The sequence below is a fragment of the Streptopelia decaocto genome (assembly GCF_964273445.1).
Source record: "Streptopelia decaocto genome assembly, chromosome: 2".
In the NCBI taxonomy this organism is placed as follows: Eukaryota; Metazoa; Chordata; class Aves; order Columbiformes; family Columbidae; genus Streptopelia; species Streptopelia decaocto.
This window is the reverse complement of record NC_138655.1, coordinates 153,966,593-153,990,573: the sequence shown is the minus strand read 5'-3', so window position 1 is coordinate 153,990,573 and position 23,981 is coordinate 153,966,593. Positions and strand designations below refer to the sequence as shown.

The following is a 23,981-nucleotide window of genomic DNA, read 5'->3' as shown; positions in this document are numbered from 1 at the left end:
GCACTGACAATTGGAAAACACAAAGTATGTCAGAAAGGTACAGATCTTTTTTCCCCACCAATATGTATTTGCTTAACAGTGCTGCTGGTTTCAGGAAATAAAGAGGGGGATAAAAGAGGAAGCATTTAAAGAATAAAGAACAGCCTTTTCACCTTTTGACTGTATTTTACTCTGCAGGGAATAAATTTGGTTTGTGTTTGTGACAGGTTCCTTTTTCACAATGGATCTTGTTGCTTGTTTCAAATGAAAGTAAGAATCTAGCGTAGTGTGAGACTGGGCTAATATTGTACCAGCAGTATTGTGAAAAATGACTGGGCATTTTTTTTTTTTTGTAATTTAGAACACGCTTTTGTAGTACTTCACTGTGAGCCAGATACTACCAGCATTGCCCTTGCCCTTAGTAGTGAGCTGCTGAGGAAACACCTCTGAAAGCACTTGCAAACCCGTGCAAGGTAGATTTTTAACTTCAGCAACTAACCATCATCTTCCTAAAGGCTTGAAGGATTCACAGTGAGTGCACAACAAGCCACATCAGGAACATTAACTGGATAAACTAGAAGAAAAGAGGAGAAGATGCAAGCTGAATGATATTTTGCCCCCAAGGAGAGAAGCAGTTTCTGAAGTTTGGGGTCATCTCCTTTGCAACCCTTCCTCTCCCCGCAGGCACCAACGCAGGGCGCACGTTGGCACGTAACAGCTGCTGCTCCTGATTAGTGGATCTCAAGGGGTTAAAGTGTTTGCCCTCAGACAGTGGCAGAAGTGGAGCATCCAGCAGGGCATAAAAACATGGGGAAAAGTTGAATTCCCTTTCCCTCCTGCAATAAATAAGCAACTAGCCAAATTCTGCTGCAATAGGCTCCATGAGGTGACCAGCAGCAGCTCGCAACACTTAAAATCATCATGTTAGTTTTATGACTATAGTAGTGAAATCATCCCGCTCTTCCCCCTAAACATGGCAAGGTACCCATTTTTATAAACACAAGACACATGAGAAAGACTCTGTGGAGGATAAACCATGAAACTGCTGCCACTGTGGTGGTACAGGAATATGACAGAGTTTGTTGAGAGGGGTAACACCTTCTAATATACCATCTGGGAAGAAAAAATGAAGGTATGTCATCAAAAAATATTTTTCAGGTTCAGCACACTACAGAGCTTGCGCACCCAAAAATATGCCAGGGTTTTTGTTTCTTTTCAGTTATAAAAACAATCAGCATTTGTTACATAAACGTATGAAAATTTCAGCTTAATTAAGGCAAACTTTGAGATTTTATTTTTATGTAATAGGCTTGAACATACTTGCACTGAAAGCAAAGTGAGAAGTTCTATTTTATTCATTACTAATGAAAAGTGCAGCAGAGGTTCTCTGAGACTGATAGAATTTTATATTAAAGGACTGTATTAAAAGGAATATTTTAGATTCTAGATGCTCTGAATTTTCTGTGTATTTATAAAAATAAAATGATCCTTAAATACTTCATCAAAGCAGTTATTTGTGGGGGGTTTCTTTTTAAATAATCCAAACTGAAGAGTTTTCTTTGTGATGTTTCACAAATACATATCACTCATAAATATTAAATTAAAAAGGATTTTTCTAGCTGGGAACAACTTTCAGATCTACTGGCGTAGATCCTCAAAAAGATACGATTATATCTCTGTAGAACGGCTATAAATTTGTTACTGTGGGTCCTAAAGGACAGCTTGGTCATTAGGTTGCTAAGTTAAGATACATTTGAATACTCTTGGTTAAATAATTTAATTCACCCTTTGTTTCACACCATCATTTATAAAATGAACTATCTTTTTCCTACCTAATAAGTTTTTATGAAGTCAAATCCATTAAAGATTACAAGGTACTTGGACATTAGAGAGGTGAGGACCTAGAGAGATACTCTGTTTTTTTTCCAATACCCTTTGCACCTTTCTCAGTCCTCTTTCTGTTCCCCTTGATCATAAGGTGATCACAAAGCTGAATATATGATGTAGGATTCATGCTGAGAGGTTGCAAATGTGGGATTATCAGCACAGTTCCCATTTCTCCTTAAGGAGTTGATGATGATCTGTGTGGGAATACGCATTTATCCCAACAGAAAAATATAGGGTACTAAGGGGAATACACAAATAACCTGTCAAGGGCCTTTCTTTTTGCAGCAGTAAGTATTCAGTTTCTTTCTAGTTGGATATTACCTGCATAATGCACCTTTTTATATTTATTATATTGTATAGATTTTGAATTAGGCCTTGAAGGGCAAAGGGAGTTGATAGGTCAGATTAAAAACTGTTTTGTTAAAATCTTGAAGGAAGAGTCCCTGATACAGTTCTTTCTGCTGCGGTTGCTAGAAGCTGAAAAAGACCCAATTAATATTGGCAAGATGCTGCTGATCGGCAGACTTTTATCCTCAGAGTCACGCATGGTGTGGTACTCGCAGGCAGTCGGGAGCGCCATGGAAGAATCACTTATAATATGAAATAGCAAAAATACATGTGAGAAAGAAAATAAGGGCAAAAATACAACGTCAGCAAGGACAATCAGCTGTCGCATCACAGTAAGTCTGTGGTTAGGAAGAATACAAGTGTTTTTCATGTTTGGGTGATGACTGCATGACTCATGCCTAAAAGTGATGCTTCATGGTCAAAGCAAACTCTGGCACAGCGACTTAAATGTCACCTTTCTTCCCTCCCCATGTGAGGACTCCGACAAATAGGCTTTTTTGGGTTCAGTACCACATTTTCTGGCCCTTTTCTGCGCCCAGCTTTGCCTTAGGAAGGAGGTGGACAGTGAACTGTGGAGACCCAAGGACAGCAACCATCTATACTTCTGGCTGTGGTGATGTATAGAAACAGAAGTGGGCTCTCTGGGGAGTTAGATTTTAGTTATCAATACCCATGGCCTGTTACGCTGTCACAGCTATGCTGTTCCCAATGCCCAAGCTAGCTGGACGTAGCAAAGATATGCTACAGATTTGCAGTGCCCCCAAAGCTCTAGATGCCTCCAGCTTCCCACTGACACCTTCTGAAAGATGGCTTGTGTAGCCGCTCCAGCAAGCGTTTGCCCCATTGAGTACTTAATGTTGCAGTGAAACATTTAATCACACCATATGAGGGGCAAACTCAATCTGATTAAAGAAGAAAGGGTCATAACTAGGGGGAGTGTAACACCACTTCTTCACTGACCATTAGTTTTAATGGCGTACCGGTAATATTTACTAACTAGCTTAGTCTCGAAGGCCCAGCCTCATCTCATCTGCTCCAGCCATCCTTGAAGTTCGAATTGGAGTTCGTCACCTCCTCTCTCAACAGCTAAGAGAGAGAGGGGAAGCTCTGATGGGCAATTCATTTGCCTGGGAATTACCCTCCAGGGGTGCAGATCCTTCTCCACTCATGACTGAAGAGACCCAGACAACTAGGTTAGGTGAGATGCTTAACGCTGGATGCTTTACAGGGCTAAAGTTAACTGAAAAAAAAACCCAGCTTGAAAAGAGTTGAGTTTCTCTCTGTAGTTCCATGCTCCTGAATGCCAGAATCTGCCCAATCTAACAGCGTTTGAGATCTGTCTTTGGTGTCTGTTGCCTTCTCCTCCTTCCTCCCTGTCTCCCCCCCCGAGTTTGGCAATTTTGATGGAAATGACAAAAGAAAAAGCAACGTGGAACCACAAAGGAACCAGTTGCAGTAGAGTGTAGGGAAGGCCATGGAGAAGAAAAACACATCGTAAGAGTGACTGCTGGTTGTATAGTGCTCTGCTGCAAAGAAACAAGACTATTTTCTTCCTTCAACTTGCATTGTCTGAGCGCCCATTAAATAAAAACACTTGTAAATATTAGAGTTTAAAAAGGGAGCTGAATAACAGCCAGAAACTACAAAAAAATAAAAGCAATTTTCATTTGCAGTTATCCAGATGTCTGCTGCTGTAGCTGCTGGAGTTCTGCTATTGGCCAGGAGGATCATTTGGTGCTTTTCATGGAAAGAGAAAAGCGTCAGCAAAACCCTAGTGAGGGACACAGTTTTAAAGATAACAAAAAATATAGATGCATTCAGGCTGGCATTTTCATTACAAGCTTATTCTCTCTCTGAGATGAATGAAATCTGTGCGCATGCATGTATGTGGTTAGGGCTGGACCCAACATCCACCTGAATCTCTGCACTGTCTGTAATTTCACACAAAATACATAAGCCCTTCTATACACCTCAAAATGACCCAAATCAAAATTTCACTACATTTAAAAAGCAACAACAAAAGCCAAACAAAACAACAACAAAACCAAAACCCGAAACCGCAACAAAAAACCCCAAGCAATGGGCAAAGCAAGTGTACAAATGGAGAAGGGAGTACTTATTAACGGTGAAATGAAAATTATAGTGACACTCATATACACACATAGTATACATTACATAATGTGCTATTGTTTACACATTTTATATTAATACCTGAAAACTGCATGTTACAAATGTACAGAAGTGATATGGCTTTGCCTGTACGCATTCCAAAGAAAGATGATAACTGAAGATGGAATTCCTAGGAATAGCCTCATATTTTTAAAACTGCTATAGGAAAATAATGCTTTTAAGCTTACACTGATTTTAACAGTCTTGCAGAGATAGAAATTCACTGCTGACATGTCAGCTCTTAAGCTCATATCCTTTGTCAATGCGGAAAAAACACGCAGAAATCACTCACTGTAACTGAATGCAAATGGATGCTAATTTGAGGCCTAATCCTTCCTCACTTCCACTGTGCAGGAGAATATATCACAATACACTCATATAGGAATTGTTTCCATTTTACACCTAGATTTCCCCCAGCCTCCTTAAAAGTTAAAAGTAAAAGGAATATGCCTAAACTACTACATGCAGGAAATAGAAGTTAATGAGTTATATTCCCTGTATGACCTCTGGTCACTCTAGAAAATACCAGTGCACACACATACATTCAAGTTACACATGCATGCGCACATGCAAAGTATATACGTAGCAAGAACTGTGGATGTGCTGCTGCCACCTGCTTATGGGTGTTCCCCAGTATCAGCTCCCACAGAGTTCTACACAATCCACTTCTTCTAGTATCTCTTCCAGAAACCACCGGCGAATCACCTGACAGGCAGTTCATCCCCACATACTGAATCAAACATGGACAAAGTTAAGATGCTGTTTGCAAAAATGACATTTCTGAAAACGTGTCTCAGTTGGCCCTAGAAAATCTTGGGAGTCCCCTTTGGGAAATGTAAATTTTCTCTATAGGGGACATTGAAGTAGTTCGCCCACGTGAATCTGTTCAATTGGACGAACTACATTTCACATTACTTTCATTTAACATTGCATGTAGGTGGCAAAGCTTTCACAAGACAGTACACGGAGTGACCTGAATAAAAGATGCAACTATTATGGATTCATTCTTTAATGAAGTTTATCCTTAAAAGTGCCTAATCTGGTCCAGCTATAGAAGTTGTGGAATAATTACACTTTAGTTAGGTAATAGACATTGTACCCTTTACAGCCAGAAGACTACCATCTGGTCAATTAAACACTTCTCTTCAAATCATTCTATGGACTGCTGCATGAGATTAGCTACAAAAAAAGTAGTTCTTCACTCTGTGTATAAACCTCCTTTTCCAAACATTTGCCCAGCTGCTTCTCAAAGCGATAGCACAGTACTATGACCAGCTTTTCCACTTTTTCCATATTCTAACCTACCCATTGTGTGAAAAAATGCCGCCCAAATTCCTTATCTGCTTGTCTCCTCCTTAGTTTCAGTCAATGACCTCTTGTTTTCAAATTAGTCACTATCTCAAGCTGCTTACTGACATCAATACATTCCTTTCAGGGTCTTCTAACGCTCTATGGGGACCCCCCTTTGCGCTCTCTTTCCCAAGGAACAGCCCATGTCTGATCAGTCTTTCTTCACAATTCATTTGCCCCAAACCCTGAATAATTAGGATTGCTTTCTACCACACTTTTCAAGTCCCGATTCTTTTCCAATAAAATCCCCAGAACAGCAAATAACTCAAGAAATATGGCTCTTTTAGAGTAATCCCTAACCACTAAATTATATAAAAAAGAACAAAGCCAAAGAAACTACATCAATAACTTGTTTGCCTTTTGTTTGAAATCTCTACGTGCCATAAAGGAAACCATCTGAAAATGCAGTCCATATAACATACACTAGGAAACATCAACCAAAACGACCTTCCCCATCGTCACCAATTCATTTCACAACAGAAGCTTGTAGAACGTGCTATTTTGCTAGTTTTGTTTTATGAACTATTATGACTCTATGCTGTCAATAATGCATCAAAAGCTCTATAAATCAAAACGTCTTTTGCAAAGGAAATAAACATTGTTTTAAAGAGCTTGTTCTAAATAGCAAGAGTTCCCTGAGCATCACAGGCTGGACCGTAAAAATCTGTCCTATACATTCCCTATACACTTTTGCGCGTAGCTGGGGGCCCAGCTCTCATTGTGATTAATTATCTGCTGGGAAAGGCTGCAACAATGAGCACTATTTGCCTAATTGTGTTTCCAGGGTAACTCATTACATAAAAGTTACAATACATAAATGCAGCTCATTTGAAAAAACGGCCTTATAACATATGTATGTTTACATGGACACTAAGAACTTCCTTCAGAAATTGAAATAGCAACATTTCAGATTTACACGGTTAGCATTATTGCTGCTGAGAACTGAGGCAGTTTTGTGGACAGCACAACAGTGCACAAAGCAAAACCTAATTTTTTGGCTTTACTAGCCTGCATTTTTTTCCTTTTTTCCTAGAGATAATAACCTGTCTCATCCAAATCTCAAAGACCAGCAACGTGATCGATTCAAACCCAGAACATGAAAACAATTACATTTTTAAGCCCTGAATTTTTCTGCCATTTTTTTTTCTCCAGAACACCACCCACTTCTTGCCCTCTTACCACTAAATACCATAACCCCCCAAAAACCAACAACAAAAAAACAACCAAAACCAACCAACCAACCAGTTATTTCTCTTTTACACCATATATTCTCTCAGCCACTGCATGACACATAGTATGCTGAGTTTTATTTTCATGGGAGAAACTGAATCCTGAGCTGGCGAATTATTCCCTCATTCACCAAGAGCATGGCAGAAATAGTCTGCTCCAGACTTTTATCAGCCCCACCAAAGAACAGAATTTTGCCAGACTTTGCATAAGGACTCAAAAATAAGCAGATTGAATCCATTTTAACACGAATACGGGCAAGCATTTTCTTTCATAAAATCCTTTCAGAGAGGAGATAACCCCACAACTTCATTATGATCATTAAATCCACACAGCAGATAAGCAAAACCTCAGCAAGGGTTCAGATTAGCCAAAATCATTTGATCACGATGAGTCAGAAGGCGAATTAAGGCATCTTTTGTTTTGCCTTAAAATGTCACGGTATAAACTGCATCTGCTCAGGAGCTGACTCACAAGACCCTCAGACAATAGGGTGGCGGGGGCAAGGAAAGGACTTGGGGAGATAACCCCGGCCGTCAGCCCCGGCCGGAGCGTGTGTGCTCGTCAATTATAATCCAGGCTTTTGAATGCAAGAGAATAAACTGTTGGTTTGGCTTTGCTAAATCACTTTTTTTTTTTTCTGGGTTTTAGAATTCGGAAATCAATACTTTAAAAGGGTTTTAAAATTCATATTTGCCTTCCCTTTGACTCATCTCATTCCAGCTAGTTCAAACACAAGAAAAGGGATGGTCAGCAAACCCCGAGCAGCTGCTGGCTAGATTAATATCTAAAAATCAAACTATTATCTACATTATCCAAGTCTCTCAGTTCAGAAAAATGAAAGTGGGAAGACTCATAATCTCATTTTTTTTTCCTTTTTCATGCCAGAAACACTCAATAAAAATGTCTTGCAATAAATCAAACTTTTAGTCACTACAATAAGCCTCCGGGAAAGACAAGAAATGAGAAAATTCTTAATTTTTCCCTAGATCACGCACACAAAACCCCATGATCAGCTCAGAGTTACTGTGAGTTTAGGGTGAGGAAGGAATATCAAGGAGACTAAATCACTTTATCTTCCCTAGTAACAAAGAATAAAACTTGTAAATACATCAAGAACATTAAAATTCTCAGCAGAAATCAGCCTCAGAGAAACAGCCTCTCTCAAAAAGCCAGAAAGCATTGTTATGTACAGAAACAACCCATTATCATTTTCTGTATTTATTTAAATCATGGAAGCTCACATGGAGTTGATATAAATCACTCCTCAACTTCTCACTCAAAACTAAAGCTTGTCCTAAGCTGTCTGTCAGGGAAATGAGAGGTGACTTGGTAACTGTCTTAAAATTGTATCACCCACATAAAAATAGTAACACAGTTATCATAGTTAAATCGTGCTACTGTAAGGCCACATTCAACGCTTTTTTTGTTATTACACTGATGGGTATAGGATCAGGGTCTTGTAACCGCTCTGCATACAAATTTAGCAAGAAAAACAATTATAGTAATAAACTACATGACAAATAGCAGCACTAAGTTACTGGAACAACTGAACAAAAGGCATTTAAAACTTCCTAGTGACATGACACAGGAATGATAGCACTAAATAGACACCGTTGTTCTCTGACTGTGCCAGCATCTAATAAGATTATTTAATGTGGCTGTTGGAGTGAATGCACAGATGCAGTCATTACATTTACTGCAGAGGGGACAGTGAAAGTCATTAAAAACCCAACTCAACAGGAAAACAATCCTTCCCCACACTGGCAGAGGGCTCCTGCCAGCTCTCGTGTGCCCTCCTGCCCGCTAACACACCCCTGGGGGGACAGCCCTAATTTTTATGACCCAAGGACACCAAGGGGGCATTTCTACCCTCGGTACCAACTTTCACCATCCTGCAAGTGGCACTAAAATAGGGTGCTTTGCTTTTTTTTTTTTTTTTTTTTAATTTAATTCCTGCTTTCTCAAATTGTTTGGAGCAGCCAGACTGACATGGCAGGTGTCAAGCACAAAATCCTCCCCAGTTTGGTTTCTTTTTCCATTCTTTAGGCTGTAGGAACAGGTCCCCTGATGGTAGTTTTCAGCATCTGAAATAATATGTGGGACAGTAACATGCAAGATAGCAGAAGATATGAATTTATAACATGTTTAACAGACTAAGTATCAGCACTAATTCAATGAGCAGTAGGAGAAGAAATTGTAAATGACAAAGGCATTTACAGTTAACTGTCTAAGAGAATGCAGGGAAGTAAATCATTACATGAAAAAGGAGGTCCTTTTCTCAACCTACCCCATTAAAAACCCCACTAAAGAGCCAAGGCATTTATTGATTGCTTTCTACTTTCCCACTGCCGAAACTAAGTACTCCTCTATTTACTTTGATTTAAAAATGCATTATTGTCTACTTTCTAATAAACCAGACAGTTGAACAAGAAACTCAAATTATTCTAAGTTTATTCTTAAAAGTCCGTTTTTTTGGTGTGGTGTGTTTTTTTTTTTTTTTTTTTGAAAGACTGAAGGCCTTAATCCTTAAAAGCCTTTTTGAAAGAAATGTTACTAGATGCTGGCCTTGCAGCTGGGCCCAGATTGAAAGTGCACTTACATTTTTATGTTTAGCGCTGAAGGACTCTGAAGTTAGCCCTCGCACTCCACATAAAAGCTTTGGAAAGGGCATTCTTTGCCACTCGTGCAATTCATTCTCTAAGAAAAGGAAATGGAAAGAAAGATTTCATGTCCAGGGCTCCGAGGCCTTTGATCATTTGATGAACATTGGATCCTCAACCTGGGCCTCCAGCTTCTCAGGCCAGACAAAGAGGGTCCCGGCCGCACAGGCTGGGCCGCGGTTCCCGCCCGAACAAAACCTTTGGCGGCCGCACAGTGTGACAGCCTGGGAAAGGCCCACCTCAGCAGGGCTGAGATGCCCGCTCTGCCCTTTGATCTTTCATTTAAATCCCAGCCAAAGCACCAGGTCAGGGGGATTTTGCGTCGCACACCCCCATGGGCAGAGGGGAGCAGGTCAAGAACAAAATGGGGGTGACCGATCTCCAAAAAGCCCTGTGACGCCTTTCTCTGGCCAGTTTCACATGACTTGTCTGGTATTGTGAAGTGCTAAGCCCACACTTAAAATGGAATTTGACATTACATGGTACAATGGAGTCAATAAATGGCATTCTTCAGTGCTTTTACAACAAAGTCAACCCTCCCTTAAGTGGCTGAAAGCCTCAAGCTAGAAAATACTTCTCATTTACTTCTTTATGCGAGTAAATTGCATCTACTTTAAATCTAGTTTTCATTAAGGCTTCTCTTTGCTGATGACTGAAATGAGCCGAACAAGCACCTAACAAAGGTCTACGTTAATTTTACGAAGTACCATTGCTTCTATTTTTAAAGACTAGGTTGTCACGTGGCACGTAACAAGCATTGGAAATATCGCCATAATCCTTCACATTTTCCGATGAGCATGAAAAACTGATCTCACTCCACTGAAAAAAATTATTTTCAGTATAGTGCTAAGGAGAAGGCAAACACACAACTTCTTTTAACATCAGCAGCAAGTTCCACAGGATGCTTGAGGGCAGAAAACTAAGTCCATGTTTGACGAGACACGTTAACAGCCAGAATGCAGGAAGAAGAAATGTTAAACTCTTCTTTCTAAAGGGACAGAACACGACCATGTCCTAGAGGACGGGGATATGTAGGATGCAATAGATGACTGCAAAAGATGGAGTGTATTTTTAAACTACATACAAAATACATCTCTGTCTGAAGACTTTAAACGACAATAGTAAAGTGATTAGAATTCAAAGAACTATAATAATTATTGTTTCTCTGTATAAATTATGTTTTTACAGTTAAGCTTTTTTCTTCAAATACACATAAAAGCATAATGCCAGATCAAGGTAGCTTAAGTTCTCAACTTAATAAAGGGAAATAATGATTTTTGTTTATTTTCAACCTCATAAGATTTCTGTCCCTCTTAAAATGCAGTTCTGTGAAACTGTGATACAAACATGGCCACAAGCATGAGGAAACGGTACAATATATAAATAAAACTGACTATTATGTCTTTTTAACATATGGTCAGATGCCCACTTTTACCCTTCTTCCTTTTGAAGACAGTATCAACATTAAAAATTTGTTTTAGTTGTAACATACAAAGACTATTTCAGAGTTTCTCAAGTACTTTGCACCATGTACCATTTACTGATCAACAAAAACCAAAGGAATAGTCTCATTCTCTAGAGAATCTATAGACTTCATTTTAGATAAATAACAGTATATATTTATGTTGACAGATGATTTCCCACTTCATAAAATTGCATCTCACAGATAAAGAAACTAACGAACAGAAAAGTTAAATAAATTTTTCAGTATTGAACAGATAGTGGCAGAGCTAGGAAAAAAGGATTAGTTGATTCATTTTTTGTCCTCTGTCCCCTTCAGTACAGTATTTTTCCTCCCAAGAGACAAATCTGCCCAGCACATGGTGCCCTGATACCAGCTCTTATAGGTGCTTTGGTGGCAATGGGTAGCTACAAAAATAAAAGTAATCATGTTTGAATATTGTGGCTGGGCAAGCGACAAGGGACTGGGCAACAGTCATGAAGCAGCCTGGGACCTAACTCATGTAAACACAAAGTAAGGATTGCACAGGCCCAAGGTATCTTCTTCTAAAAACTGTCGTAGCTATTTTAAGTGATAAATTTTAAAATTCAAATACTTCTCAACAGCACAAAACCACCTGCTCGTTTACAAAGCATTTGCGTTTGGTTTGTTTTTTGAAATTGCTGTGAAAATAAAACTTAGGAACATTCAAGAAAGAGTACAATTTCTCTCTAATTTATTCTCAGATTTTCTGTGAATATTGCTCCCCATGTTGTCATGGCAACACAAGCACATCTTTCAGTACCGAGGAAGTAACAAGCCTTTCGATTCTCACCTTTGGCCATTTTATTGAGAACCATGTCAATTAGAATGTAGGTTCCACTTCTTCCTGCACCATCGCTGCCAACAGAAAGGGAAAAAGAAAAAATAAAGCCTGTCAATGTGCATCTAGACTCAACATGAAGGTACCTGCCCTTAATGTTACACATGGGGGAGAGGACAGAACTAGGGGCACTGAGAGAGGAGAGAAAGCTTGCACTGATTTTAACACAATCTGTTTGTGGAACATTAACTATTAGCCTGCATGGATAACTGGGCTTCGTTTTGATTTTTTAAACCAAGTTGTGTTTATGCAATAAAAGTATTTTAAACAACAGTGGAAAAGTCAGTAACCCTAAAACAGGATGCCATTCCTGTTCAAAAAGTATATATATATATAATGATTTTATAGTCATTTGTATATGACATCAAGAACCATGGAATTAGTTGGACCAGAAGATAATCCAGAACACTCCCTAAATATTGCAGATTGTATTTAAACATAGCAGTCAGAGGCAATGCATACTGAGACCTGTTCGAGAACCAAAATATTTGATTACTGAGGGACTACAATTTTTCTTCACTGTACATCACGAGTGGCTTGTTTTTCCTTTTAACCATTAATTCTTCCTTAGTTATAATGACCAGAAAAAAAATTACCATGTAATTCCTAAGAAAGAAACAGCTTTTAACTTTTCTGTATCATCAGCCCTTCCTCAGAGATATGAGACCAAGCCTTGGAGGGGGGAAGGTCCCTCATCTGAATTCAGCTTGTGTCCTTTTCAGAGAGCAACGTGTAATTGCCAGCGTGATGCTCTTTTAGAGCTGCTGTTAGCAAACATAATTAAGACTTAAGTAAAAGCTTTTTTTCTTTCCCTCCCCAAAATTTTTACAAAGGTGCATGTGTGACCAATTAGACTGGTATGTAGTTTTATTAATTAAGCCATTATTTTTATTGATAGCTCAATTTGTGTACAGGAATTAATGAAAGGAAAAAAAAATAATAGAACAGCATGAAGCGTGTTATTACATTTTGTTTACAGGCAAGCTATGAAACTTAATTTTTGCTAAGTCTCTGTGGACAGAGGTTTTTTTCTTTCAGCTACTAGATCACTGCTTAGAGAAAAGGAGGTAACATTAATACATTTTTTTCCTTCTATGGCTATGAAGGGAACAAAGACACAATCTTATTAGTTAAGCCGAATAACGAGAGACAAAGCAGCGATCAGGCCCAATAAAAACAAAACTACCGAGCGGATGGTTGACATTTCCATCCATCACAGTAGGGAAAGAGCAAGAAACTTGAAGCCTCTTCATTCTGCATCAAATATTGCTTTTCTCAGGCTTCCCGAAGGCAACGCAAACAAGCCTGCTCCAGAGGAACTCCTTGCACCCTGTGGAAGGTGACTCTGCCGAGTCACGGGTGGGAAACACGTCCCCTCCTTCCTCACTCTTACCCAAACCTGAGTGCCACATGTCAAACAACCGCCCTTGTAGCAGGGCAGGTTTTCTGTCTTACCTACATGAATATCATCAGTAAATAACTGCAATATTCTCCTTATAACCCAGAACCTCCAATGGTAAACCCAAATGTTAACATTACAATGGTGAAGTTTTCCATTGACCTGCCCAATAGCTATCGTGTGCATCTATCAGACTGTCAGGCCTAAAGATAATCTGTGTTTAAAGGATTACTTAATCTTAGGGTAGGTTTCTACTCCCTGACATTGCTGCCTTCTTAGCATGATCACTAAAAGTAAGCAAAGAAGAAATAAAACATAATTGAGTGTTAATGAAATAAAGAAGACTATATTGGGAGGGAGTGCAAGGATTCACTATCATTTTCAAGGAGATTTACAAAACTGAAGTGCTACTTATATTTGAAAGGTTGGCCATACCTTAAGTCATGGCACAACATGTACAAAATCATAGAAAAGGATAATTTTATTATGAAAACAGATCTTAAGCATTAATTAGCACTAAAATCAGATTAATTATATATAATACCTTTGGCTTACCTCACTATCTGTTTAGTGATTCATCTAAAGCTTTAATTTGCCTGCTTTGTTTATATTGATAGGAAATTCTTACACATACAAATCTCTCTAAAGCTATTTTAGAAATTGTACTTGCCTGCAATGAACAACTACTGGACAAGAGCGACCCCTGTAGCACTTGTTTACTTTTCTGAAATAAAACAGACACAAAAAATTAATTAAGCATATTACATACTGTTTCTTAAGCCAACTATCAAAAATAAGCAATGAGAAAAAGCAAATATTTCAGTCTTTAAAGAAATAGTCAAGTTGATAATATCCTAATATAACAAGCCGTTGTTATGTACATAACCTTGTTTAAAATTTGCTTCTGCTTTGCTGCTGTAGAAATCCCAGACAACATCCCATTATTGCTGCTGGCTATGCAAAATAAACAATGTCTTTTCTCAAATGTCTCTTGTCTTATCTCCAAAACTAAGACTATCTTGAGATGGTTTAATTTTAAAGCCAACTTTGAGGTCATGAGCTTGCTCAAAGAAATACTGAGGGGCATTAAACTGAATCCAAAATTAAATATGGCTATGCTGGAATACTTTGCACAATGTGTGCTGATTCGTAAAACCAGTTCTCCCCAGAGAGGTAAACACCAAATCCCCTGAAAAGCTTTCACAAAATTCTATAATGTAATCTATTGTGGTAAAAACAACTAAGACCATCAGTAAGCTTTACTGCTTTGGTTCTAGTGAAGAATTCTTATGTATTTAATATTTACACTTTATTGTCTTCTCCAGCTTCTTGGTTAAACATTCTCAGTGGCAAGAGAATATATGTGAAGTCAATCAATAAAAGTGCAGCTACAGAACAGGTCTGTTGATATGTAAACTCAATGAATTGACTAGTGCTGAAGCAAACCAAGATACTCAGTCTAAGAACAGAATCCACTAAATTGTTTTAAATCTATTTCAATTGCCTTACAATAAGCAAAATCCTAAACCCTCCCTTCTGCTCTAGGATATATTTTGCATGCCAAGTATGTTACAGGCCCAAAAAGTCATAAAATATGCACACATATGTTAACAAGGCGAGGCCGAATAAAGGCTAAAACGGGAAAGCATTGCTTTGAGAAATCAAAACCTTTCATTCAGTTTCCCTGATGAGATGTTTGGGTTTACTGGAGCTAGAAGGTCCCTATGACACTGTTTCCCAGGGCAGCTCCCAAGGGATGCCCAGGTGCCCTAACGGTCCCCAGCTCAGCCCAAGTGTCACACAGGGTGCTGGCTGCTAAACCAAAGCGAGCTGCTGGAATCTGGCAACTGTGGTACCATGTTATTATGAATTTTAAAGCATAGCTAACCTACTGAATCATTTAGTTCTTGGCTATTCATCTATTCACTAACATCTGCGCTGTGAAAACATGCATATATCTTTAAACATTGCTTACAGGATAGCCTGAAGATGCTTAAAGTTCTCGATCTGACAGGGAGTCGGGATACCTGGAATTCAACCCAAAGATGCTACAGAGGTGCAAGTGATGTCCCATGAAACCGTGTTTTCACATTCTGCCTTTTATTATTTAAGATTCTAACCAAACTTGATAACAATGTTAAGTTCTTGCAATGACTCCCTTTAAACATTAGAATTCAGAAAATTTTCACAATTCTTACTCTTTTGCTTACTGACGTAAATCATACTTGCAGAGACATTTTGTCTCTATTTTTATTCCTTGGATGTAAGTAATTAATGCAGTAGAACAACGTTCTCTGAAGTAAGTGGTATGTCATTGAGAAGCACTTGACTTTAGAAGTTAAATGGACCATTTATATGTCCATAAATGCATATATACACAGGCAACAAGCAAAACTTCAATGACTTAAGCTGCAGTAGAGTTTTCAAATAAATTAATCATTCAATACTTGATGGCCATATCTAAGGCTCAACTCCTTCTGTACAATACAAAGCCTGACCTTTATCTTTTGTATTGCACAGTAAATTATATTTGAAATGTCTGTAACAAGTGATACAGTCAGCCTGCATCTCCCTGTGTGCAGCTGGTCATCCTCCCTCCACCCCCCATCATGTGCATTCAGAAAGAGTAGTTTCTGCATTTAAAGTATTCAATAAAAGCTAAATAATTACAGAGGGGTATTTACCATTTCTTTTTCTGCTTGTGTGGTTCCTTTGTTCCTTGTATGGCACCACTAATATGATATTTGCATGTTGTGACTAGCCATCTACCAAAGTCCTGATAGAATTTCCATGACAAACTTGATCTAAACCTATCAGTAAATCAGACCTCCCAGGAAATCAGACAGCCAGAGACACACGTTAGGGAAAGACACCTTGTGTTTGTCAGTTTTATTGAAGGCGTTTCAAACATTTTCATTATCACACATTTCAGAAAACACATTAAAACAAAGTGTTTCAATCCAGCTGGTTCATAGCTTTGTCTATATATAGTTTATGAAAATATTTAGAAGTGCAGCAACATCTCATTTCATTCTTAGTTCTGGCTAACGAGAGTGAGCTGAAAATTCATCAGTAAGCGAAGTTCTTTAATGTTGAAGAAAATATATATTTTATATATATATACATATACAGGAAGAATTAACTTAGAAAGAATGATTAGTAATACAAACCAACCCTTGGCTCATTGAGTGAAAAAGAAATCATCATGCAAACCATCAGCAAGCAAAGGTCAGAGGTCGTTAGAGGCTCAGAAAAGGGGTTTCCCACATTGTCCCTGCAGCAGAGTCACAGTTTCCAATGATCACTTTTGTGACTATGCAACTGGGCTCATATTACTAGCTGCAACATCACAAAAATGACACTGGCAACCGCTAATTAGCTGGCAAAATAAGAATTTGTCCATTTTTAAAGTGAGCAGTGTTAGTAAATGCCATTGCACACAGCGAGAAGTGATAGCATAATAGATATATATTTTAAGCAAAGCCCTCACATGTGATGCTAATTATCTTTTAGCTTAGCAGTCCCTCTTTAAAGTGTAAATGTGCTCCCTCTGGGCTCAAGAAATATTTAATTACACATATCAGTGCATGACTAACAAGCTAGTCCAGAGCAATAATGATTGGTCTATTGTTCAAAATGAAATCAGGACTCCAGAAGCATTTAAAACTGACCAGTGGTTTCTATAGTAGCCTCACCTCTCAGGGACTGTCTTTTGTACAGATTTTTAAAAATATATAGAATAATCTCTTTTTGGCAATTTATCCCTATGTTATGAAAGTATAATAGATTATTCCACAAGGCTTAACGTATCTGCTAAACGCAAACTCATCTAAAACATTGTCTGATACATAGCAAGAAAAATGTAAGCTTTCAGTTTTCAAAGAGACTTGCAAAATTTACTTTGATAAAAATTTCAAGGTCCATATTTCCACAGACTCTGGGCAAGGTAATTTTGGGAATCCAATTTTTCTTGGTGATGAATTATAAAAAATAGAGGGTTGGTTATGTATATGCTTAGTTTCATATATGTATGTGAATATATAAATATACACACATATCCATATATATATATACAGACACATTGAATGCACATAAAAACATAGATTAAAAGAAATGAGAGCAGCCCCTTCCTAGCACTACTCTACTATGAGTATGGTAGTGCTGTCGAGATGTTTATTCTGGGGGCTTTATGACTCAGCTGTTGTAATCCAGCAGAGTTTGTACTTTAAATAGGAAGCTTCAGGTGCAAAACATGTATTGTATAAATGAATCCCAAATACATTTTAGCAATAGTGCATTAGGGTTTTTTTGTTGTTAGAAAACCAGCAACATCAGATGACCAAGAAAACTGAGATTCATAGACCAGCTACTGTGCATGCCAAAATTCCTTTTCAGGCGGAATTTTACTATGCATTCAGTATTATGAGTTCATTGTACAAAATCTGCACGTAGCAAATGATTACAGTACTCTACGCTGGACTGCGAGTACATATTAAATGAACACTCAGAATTCAATTAAATCTTAACAGGTTCATTCCCATACTGGCTTTAAATACAAAGAATGGCAGCTCCACTACTTTTCTCATCTAGTTATAATTTTTCTTTTTCAAAGTACTGCACAACATTTCTCCATCATGGCTATTTAACCCTTACACAATGCCACTCTAAGCAGCACTTTCTTGGCGATGTGAACTGTGACTTACTGTAGACCTAATCCTGCAGCTCACGCAGAGACCTCAATTTGTACTGAAGCAAGTCGGACTCGAGGTGCTCCGAATTTCAGATGTCCTGGCTGTACAGGCTCATTTATAGTCTAGTTTGAACTGCTAGCAAATCTGCCACTGACTTTAAAAAGGGCAAAATTGGACACTGCGTTGGCTCCACGCTACAGCCTCGCACGGCTGAATGGAACCAATTCGGAATTTCCACTACAGGAATTCACTACAGGCAACTTGCACAGTGCCACAAGAAAAGCGAAATCAACCTAGAAAAATCACATTAGAGTTGGAAAAAAACCTTGAAAATTCAATTACAATTTCAACTCCATCCTACGGCTGTGGTTTCTTCCTCCACTACTGCTTTTGCGTTGCAATTCTGTAGCATACCCTTATATTCTCACCTCACCAGAGTTCCTACTCAGTGTGAGATGACTCTTTGCTTTGAAAAGCCTTGCAACAGGGACAAGAATACTGAAAGATGAAGGGTGGCATTTAGTCTTAAGTTTTTAAGAGTAAAATTCTGCCAACAGTCAACTGTGCAACCAGCTCCCATTGGATAAACGCCAGGTTCTCCCCCCAGGTGCAGATACGTAATTCTGACTGACATCAGCCAGAGCTCCCGGCACTTAGTGAAAGAAACAAGTTTGGACCTTTTGAGCACTGAGCCCCTTATAATCACTTTGGGAGGTTGTAGATAATATTGTAGTACAGAGAGGCAAACACGCGATCCCACTGGCTGCTTGCAGATTGACAACCAACTCCCCAAACCTCCCGGAGATTCTTTTCATTACTCATAAGCGCATCGCTGTGGATTAGCTGATACAGGTGAACACCTACACACGATGCACTGGGCACAGTTTGCAATCAAATGAAGATTATTTCACTCCAGTATTTATCATGCATGGCTTTAATTTTCAAATTAAAATTTAGATAGACACAGCAAACATTACAGAAAGTGGCAAGGACTTCTGCAGGTTTTGCCTTTGTATATTTGTATTTTAAAGCCACGTTGACTTTCTTTAAAATTCCAGAGGGTATGCTTTGTCAACATTTTCACCTGCTTTCTCAAATTTCCACCGTCCTGCAGCCTAAGAAGGTCTAAAGACCTCACTGTTTGATCCCTATGAGCAAATGCTCCTGTGGGAATACCATTATTGTTTTTTCAAGCGTGCTTGTGCTACGTAATTTATTCGTGAGATTCCTGCAGTAAGGATCATAGAGGAGCCACACAAAAAGCCTGGGCATTGCAGAATGGATAAATACTTGGAAAACAAAGAAATACAGAAGCACTGAGGAGCTGTAGAAGGGAAGAAAGGTGTTGATCTCTAAATGGGAAATGAGTATGTCTTAAAACCAGGCAACACCTATGCGTGAGACAACACTGAACATCAACCTACTGCAGATTTTTGTGTTAGTTTAGCATTGTGGCATCACAGGCTGAGGACCCCCCTTTCAAATCAGAAATATTTAAAGGACAATTAAAAGGAGGAGTTTAGTTCCTCAGGTTGGCACTGTCTCAAACAAACTCTCATACTCGGTGCTTTACCTGCGGAAATCCAGAAGCGATCGCGTGGAAGCAGGAACCCTCTGATCATTCCAGCTGAGGAAGTGGAACTGCGTCACCGTGCGGGTCTCGTTCGTCTGAAGGTTCTTCAGGTAGAAGCTCCTCACGAGGAAATCCTCGCACCAGATGTGCTCGGAGACAAGGTTTACCTACACCCCACGGGAAGGAACAAATGGAGATGAGCAATTTTGGTTGGAAGCCACATCTTCAGGTTCGCCGGCGTTGGTTGTCTGGGATGAAGGAATTGCATGGAAGTTTTATTTTTATTAGCAAATTGGTCAGTGCTGGGAAAATATTTAGGTATTTTTTTGGATTTAGTGATCAGTGTAGCTGTCAGGAAGGGGTTAGCTGCCGCAGCTATTTTATTGAAAAGAAATTCTCGACAGTTTTAATGCAAAAAAGAGCACCAAATTGAACCTTTATATCATTACGTGAATACAAAAGAAACTGCCTGAAAACACGTTAGGCCGTCAGTCGCTTTCTGCTCGGAAACGCCCACAATGCATTGCCCAGGCCACCCTCAGAGGTCTTACAAATCTGACACATGAGAAGTGAAAAGTCGGATTCTTCTACTATGAAGAAAAATAAGCATTAAAAAATGAAGCTTATTTGCAGAATTCATCTTTTCAGAATACGAGTTTGTTCACATTTTAGTTTAAATAATTTCCTCACATTTTCCTATGCTTTGTATTTGGCATTGCGGTATTATTTTCTTCCTCTACTCAGCCAGACAACTGGAAAAATCTGACAGCCATTGTCAATCTCACATTGCAACAAAACCAGTGATATGGTATTTTGGGCTACAAATGTAAAGCAGAACATAAAAACATATATATATTTGTTGTTGTGACTGAGGCAAGAGGTAAAAATAGATAGCATTAATTACTAAAGCTATATAGAGGTTTTTCTACAAAGACATACATATGGCCTTCCTAAGGCAAAATTCACTAGTTCTAAGAACACTATTTTCCTATAAAATATGAACACACGCTTTCATATTTCAACCCCTTGCAAAACCATTTGAAAAGCAAAATCATTGTCCTTTTTTCATTCCGATACTTGGCTCATGATTTACCAGATTTTATTCAGCAGAAACTACCTTGCTATTAAAACTGCGCTCAATTTTTTTTCAAATCTAAAACTACTCAAAGGCACACAAAGTATATTTAAGAGCCCTCAGCTCAACCTCCCGGTTAGACCGGCTTAAACACCATTTTGCCCCGTATGAAATGAACCCGTCCACTTACTGTCACATTCACAACCAGGTATTTTGTTTAGGTACCTCGTAGATGTGGTAGAGGTTTGACCCTTCGTCTGGCCAATAGTGGTAGCACTGTTTGACTCCGTTTTCGGCGAGGGGTGTCAGCATGACAATAACGACACAGCCGTTCTCCCAGACCATCTGCAGACAAAGAAAGACACCGTGGCCACATTGTGACTGCCTAATTACTGCGTGACATGTATAATTACTGCACTCAGACACACAATCAAAATTTATTCCATTCACAGGAAATTTATTTCATTTTCATTAGACACTTTTCCTCTGCAGCTGCTTTCAAATCCGTGAATAAACTGGCACCATATTTTGCAGGCGTCCATGAAATATTAAAGAATTTCCTGCGATTTCAATGCGGGTCTTCCACAAAATCTCTCCTCGATCCTGGTACTGTGTTCAGCTGCTTTTCTGTCAAACTTGTAGATCCACAAAGGGAACACTGAACGATGCTTGCAGAACACACAACTATTTGGGATTTGGTATTTAATACTAAAGCAGCGTGGACCTACTGAAGTCGCACACACTGAAACCTGTCTGTGTCCTCAACCCTCTTTCTTTTTACAGCTTGCCAGGTAGCAAAAGCTACTGAACTGCTGTGTTGCTGAAACAATCGTAAAAGTAATGAGGAAAAGGCAGGAAAAACCCAAACTAAATCTGTTCATCCAGAAACATATCAGATGGAGAAACTGTCCCTCCAAAAGCCCACTTATAAAAGATTTGTTGCAAATGTACATTACTTTCTCTTCCTTCTTTCTTCCTTTCCTCCTTATTTATCTTCCCTTTAATTTTTCCCTTATTTTCCTTGTTCTCATCTTTTTTCCCCTCTCCTTTTTCTTTATTCCTATTCTCTTTTTATCTTTTCCTTCTTCCTTATTTCTTTTTTATCTTCCATTTATTTTTTTCCTTATGTATGTATATATATTTATAATTATTTTTCTTTCTCTCCCACTCCTGCCCCTTCTCTATTTTTTTTCCCTAGACATAGAAGGAAAATCCAACCCATGCTGCAGACTGTGCACTGACAGAGCACAGGTACAGCGGGAACAGAAGAATATAGTGTATTTTCACTACCCATGATTGCTTAATAATTCAGAGCAGCCAGAGAGTGGGATACAGGAATCCAGCGCATCCTTAACTAAAGGATTTGTGGATGTCTCCCATAAACGGCAGAACAAGAGAGATGCTCTGGTCTGGCGTCTCTCTGTTCCAAACACAGCCCCAGGCTGAACAAAAAGACTCCTATGAATTAATACCAAGCAGCACAATCACTAAAAACTGTTATTATTATGCTGTACATTGATGTTATATTTGCATACAACTTTCATTGTCTTTTTGCTAGCACATAAAATTACTGAATGAAGAGGAAACTGCTCTTTTTGTGAAGGGTTATGTTTATTTCACAGAAATATTTATAAGCAACTGTATTGACATGTAAATTTCGTAAACAAAAAAGGCCTTTGTCTAAACTGTGCAAAGATGAGATGATACATTCAATTCAAGGATTATTTTTTTTTAATTACATATCAAGTAAAAAGGTTTCCCATTCATGGATAATGATGTTGTGTTCTCTTTTAAGAATAGCTCACATATAGAGAAACAAATAGCATTTCTCTTCCCTTTTTTTTTTCCTTCATTTTGCAACATAATTAAAACAACTTTTAAGACCAGCTTAGAAATATTTAGAGAAATGAATCTAGGGATTGCACAGAATAGAGTTATTTATAATTTTGAACAGAAGTGGGGGAAAAATTACAGTGGAATGTAAGGGATAAAAAGAATCTTTCTTATCTTGTTTCTTTCTTCCCCTTAAAAAGATTTTTAAAATAAAAATAGCTGTAATCCACTCATCCTTCTGTTAAAAAAGTCATAGTGGCACAAAATCACTCAAAAATACTTTAAATTGATAGATAATTTCTTTTATAGAAAGATGTAGATTTATCATTTGTATCTTTTTTTTGTATAGCATTTATTTTAGGCCACAGCTGGGAACTTTCTTTGTATGTAAGGAAGATGATACAGATTTCATTGATTCTAAAGCAGTTTCACCTTTTTTAGTCAGCAATCAGACTAAGATAAGAATTCCATACATGCATCTTACTTTAAAACTAGCCCCACTAAATCAGTACTTTCATCACATAACGATTTAATGTGCCTCTGGAAGGTATAGAAGCTCATTGAAGCCATTACGAAAATGAGGAGAAACACAGTTTTTATGAGTGTAATAAAAATACAATGATCTAGACCATAAACTAATCATCTAGCACTCTGCTTGTGCCACCCAAGTGTAACATTATAAAAGCCCACTCGTTTAGAGAGGAATCCTTACAGTTTGGCAACCCAGTTCATTGGTTCAAAGGCACAGCATTTCATTAGAGAGGGGCCTGTCTGCATCTCCCAAGATTTCATTAAGCATAAATCCAAATGAAAGTTAATTTAAACAAACAATTTCAAAGTTACTCCGGGGTATAATATTTCCTTCAGGTCATTGTGTGAAAACGTAGAAGTCAAATCTACTAAATCAAGAAGGCAATAAATACAATCTAGTGCCGTCACCCTTGTTACAAGCAATTGTCACTGCATCTCCTGCGCTTACCGTTGAGACGGGATTTTCACTAAGACCCACCGCCTGTGACTGGAGGACTACAGCATTTTGTTTCCTTGCTAACTTCAATATTAGACCATCGGGCTGTTACCTGGATTTCTTTCCAAATAAAGCAGAAGTGGGATGAGTCAAAGGCAGTTCACAGAGTTTTATACTGTCGCGTGTTCATCGCCTCATCTTTAACTTGGTGATGGGTTCTTGAGAAGCTACATCTCCCACCACCTAACGGGTTGTGTGCTCAGTGTCCACACGTGGCCAAGCAGAAAGTGGCCCCAAGAAAAGTGTCTTTGTAATGACAGAACAGATTGTACCAATCTGGTCCACACAATCTCAGTCCAGTGTCTGGAGAAGCACCTCTGGGTACCAAAGAGACATTTTAGCTGGGCTTGGAGAACAAGGGAGGAGGTTCAGTTGCAAATTCACATAGTTCTTAACTTTGTATGCTTGCAAAATAGAAAGTAACTCAATGCATGTG

The 23,981-nt window shown here is 38.5% G+C and overlaps 1 protein-coding gene across 1 annotated transcript in view; it reads right to left on the bottom strand.

The window, feature by feature from the left end:
* PTPRN2 (protein tyrosine phosphatase receptor type N2) overlaps positions 1-23,981 on the bottom strand; it is a gene marked incomplete at both ends in the record, with an annotated part of 645,993 nt that overhangs the window by 9,506 nt on the left and 612,506 nt on the right. The window contains 4 exons of the mRNA XM_082045523.1: positions 11,900-11,964; positions 14,017-14,070; positions 19,611-19,777; positions 20,911-21,030. Of these exons, the coding sequence (XP_081901649.1) occupies positions 11,900-11,964; positions 14,017-14,070; positions 19,611-19,777; positions 20,911-21,030 (406 nt within the window). The remainder of the gene's footprint in view (positions 1-11,899; positions 11,965-14,016; positions 14,071-19,610; positions 19,778-20,910; positions 21,031-23,981) is intronic.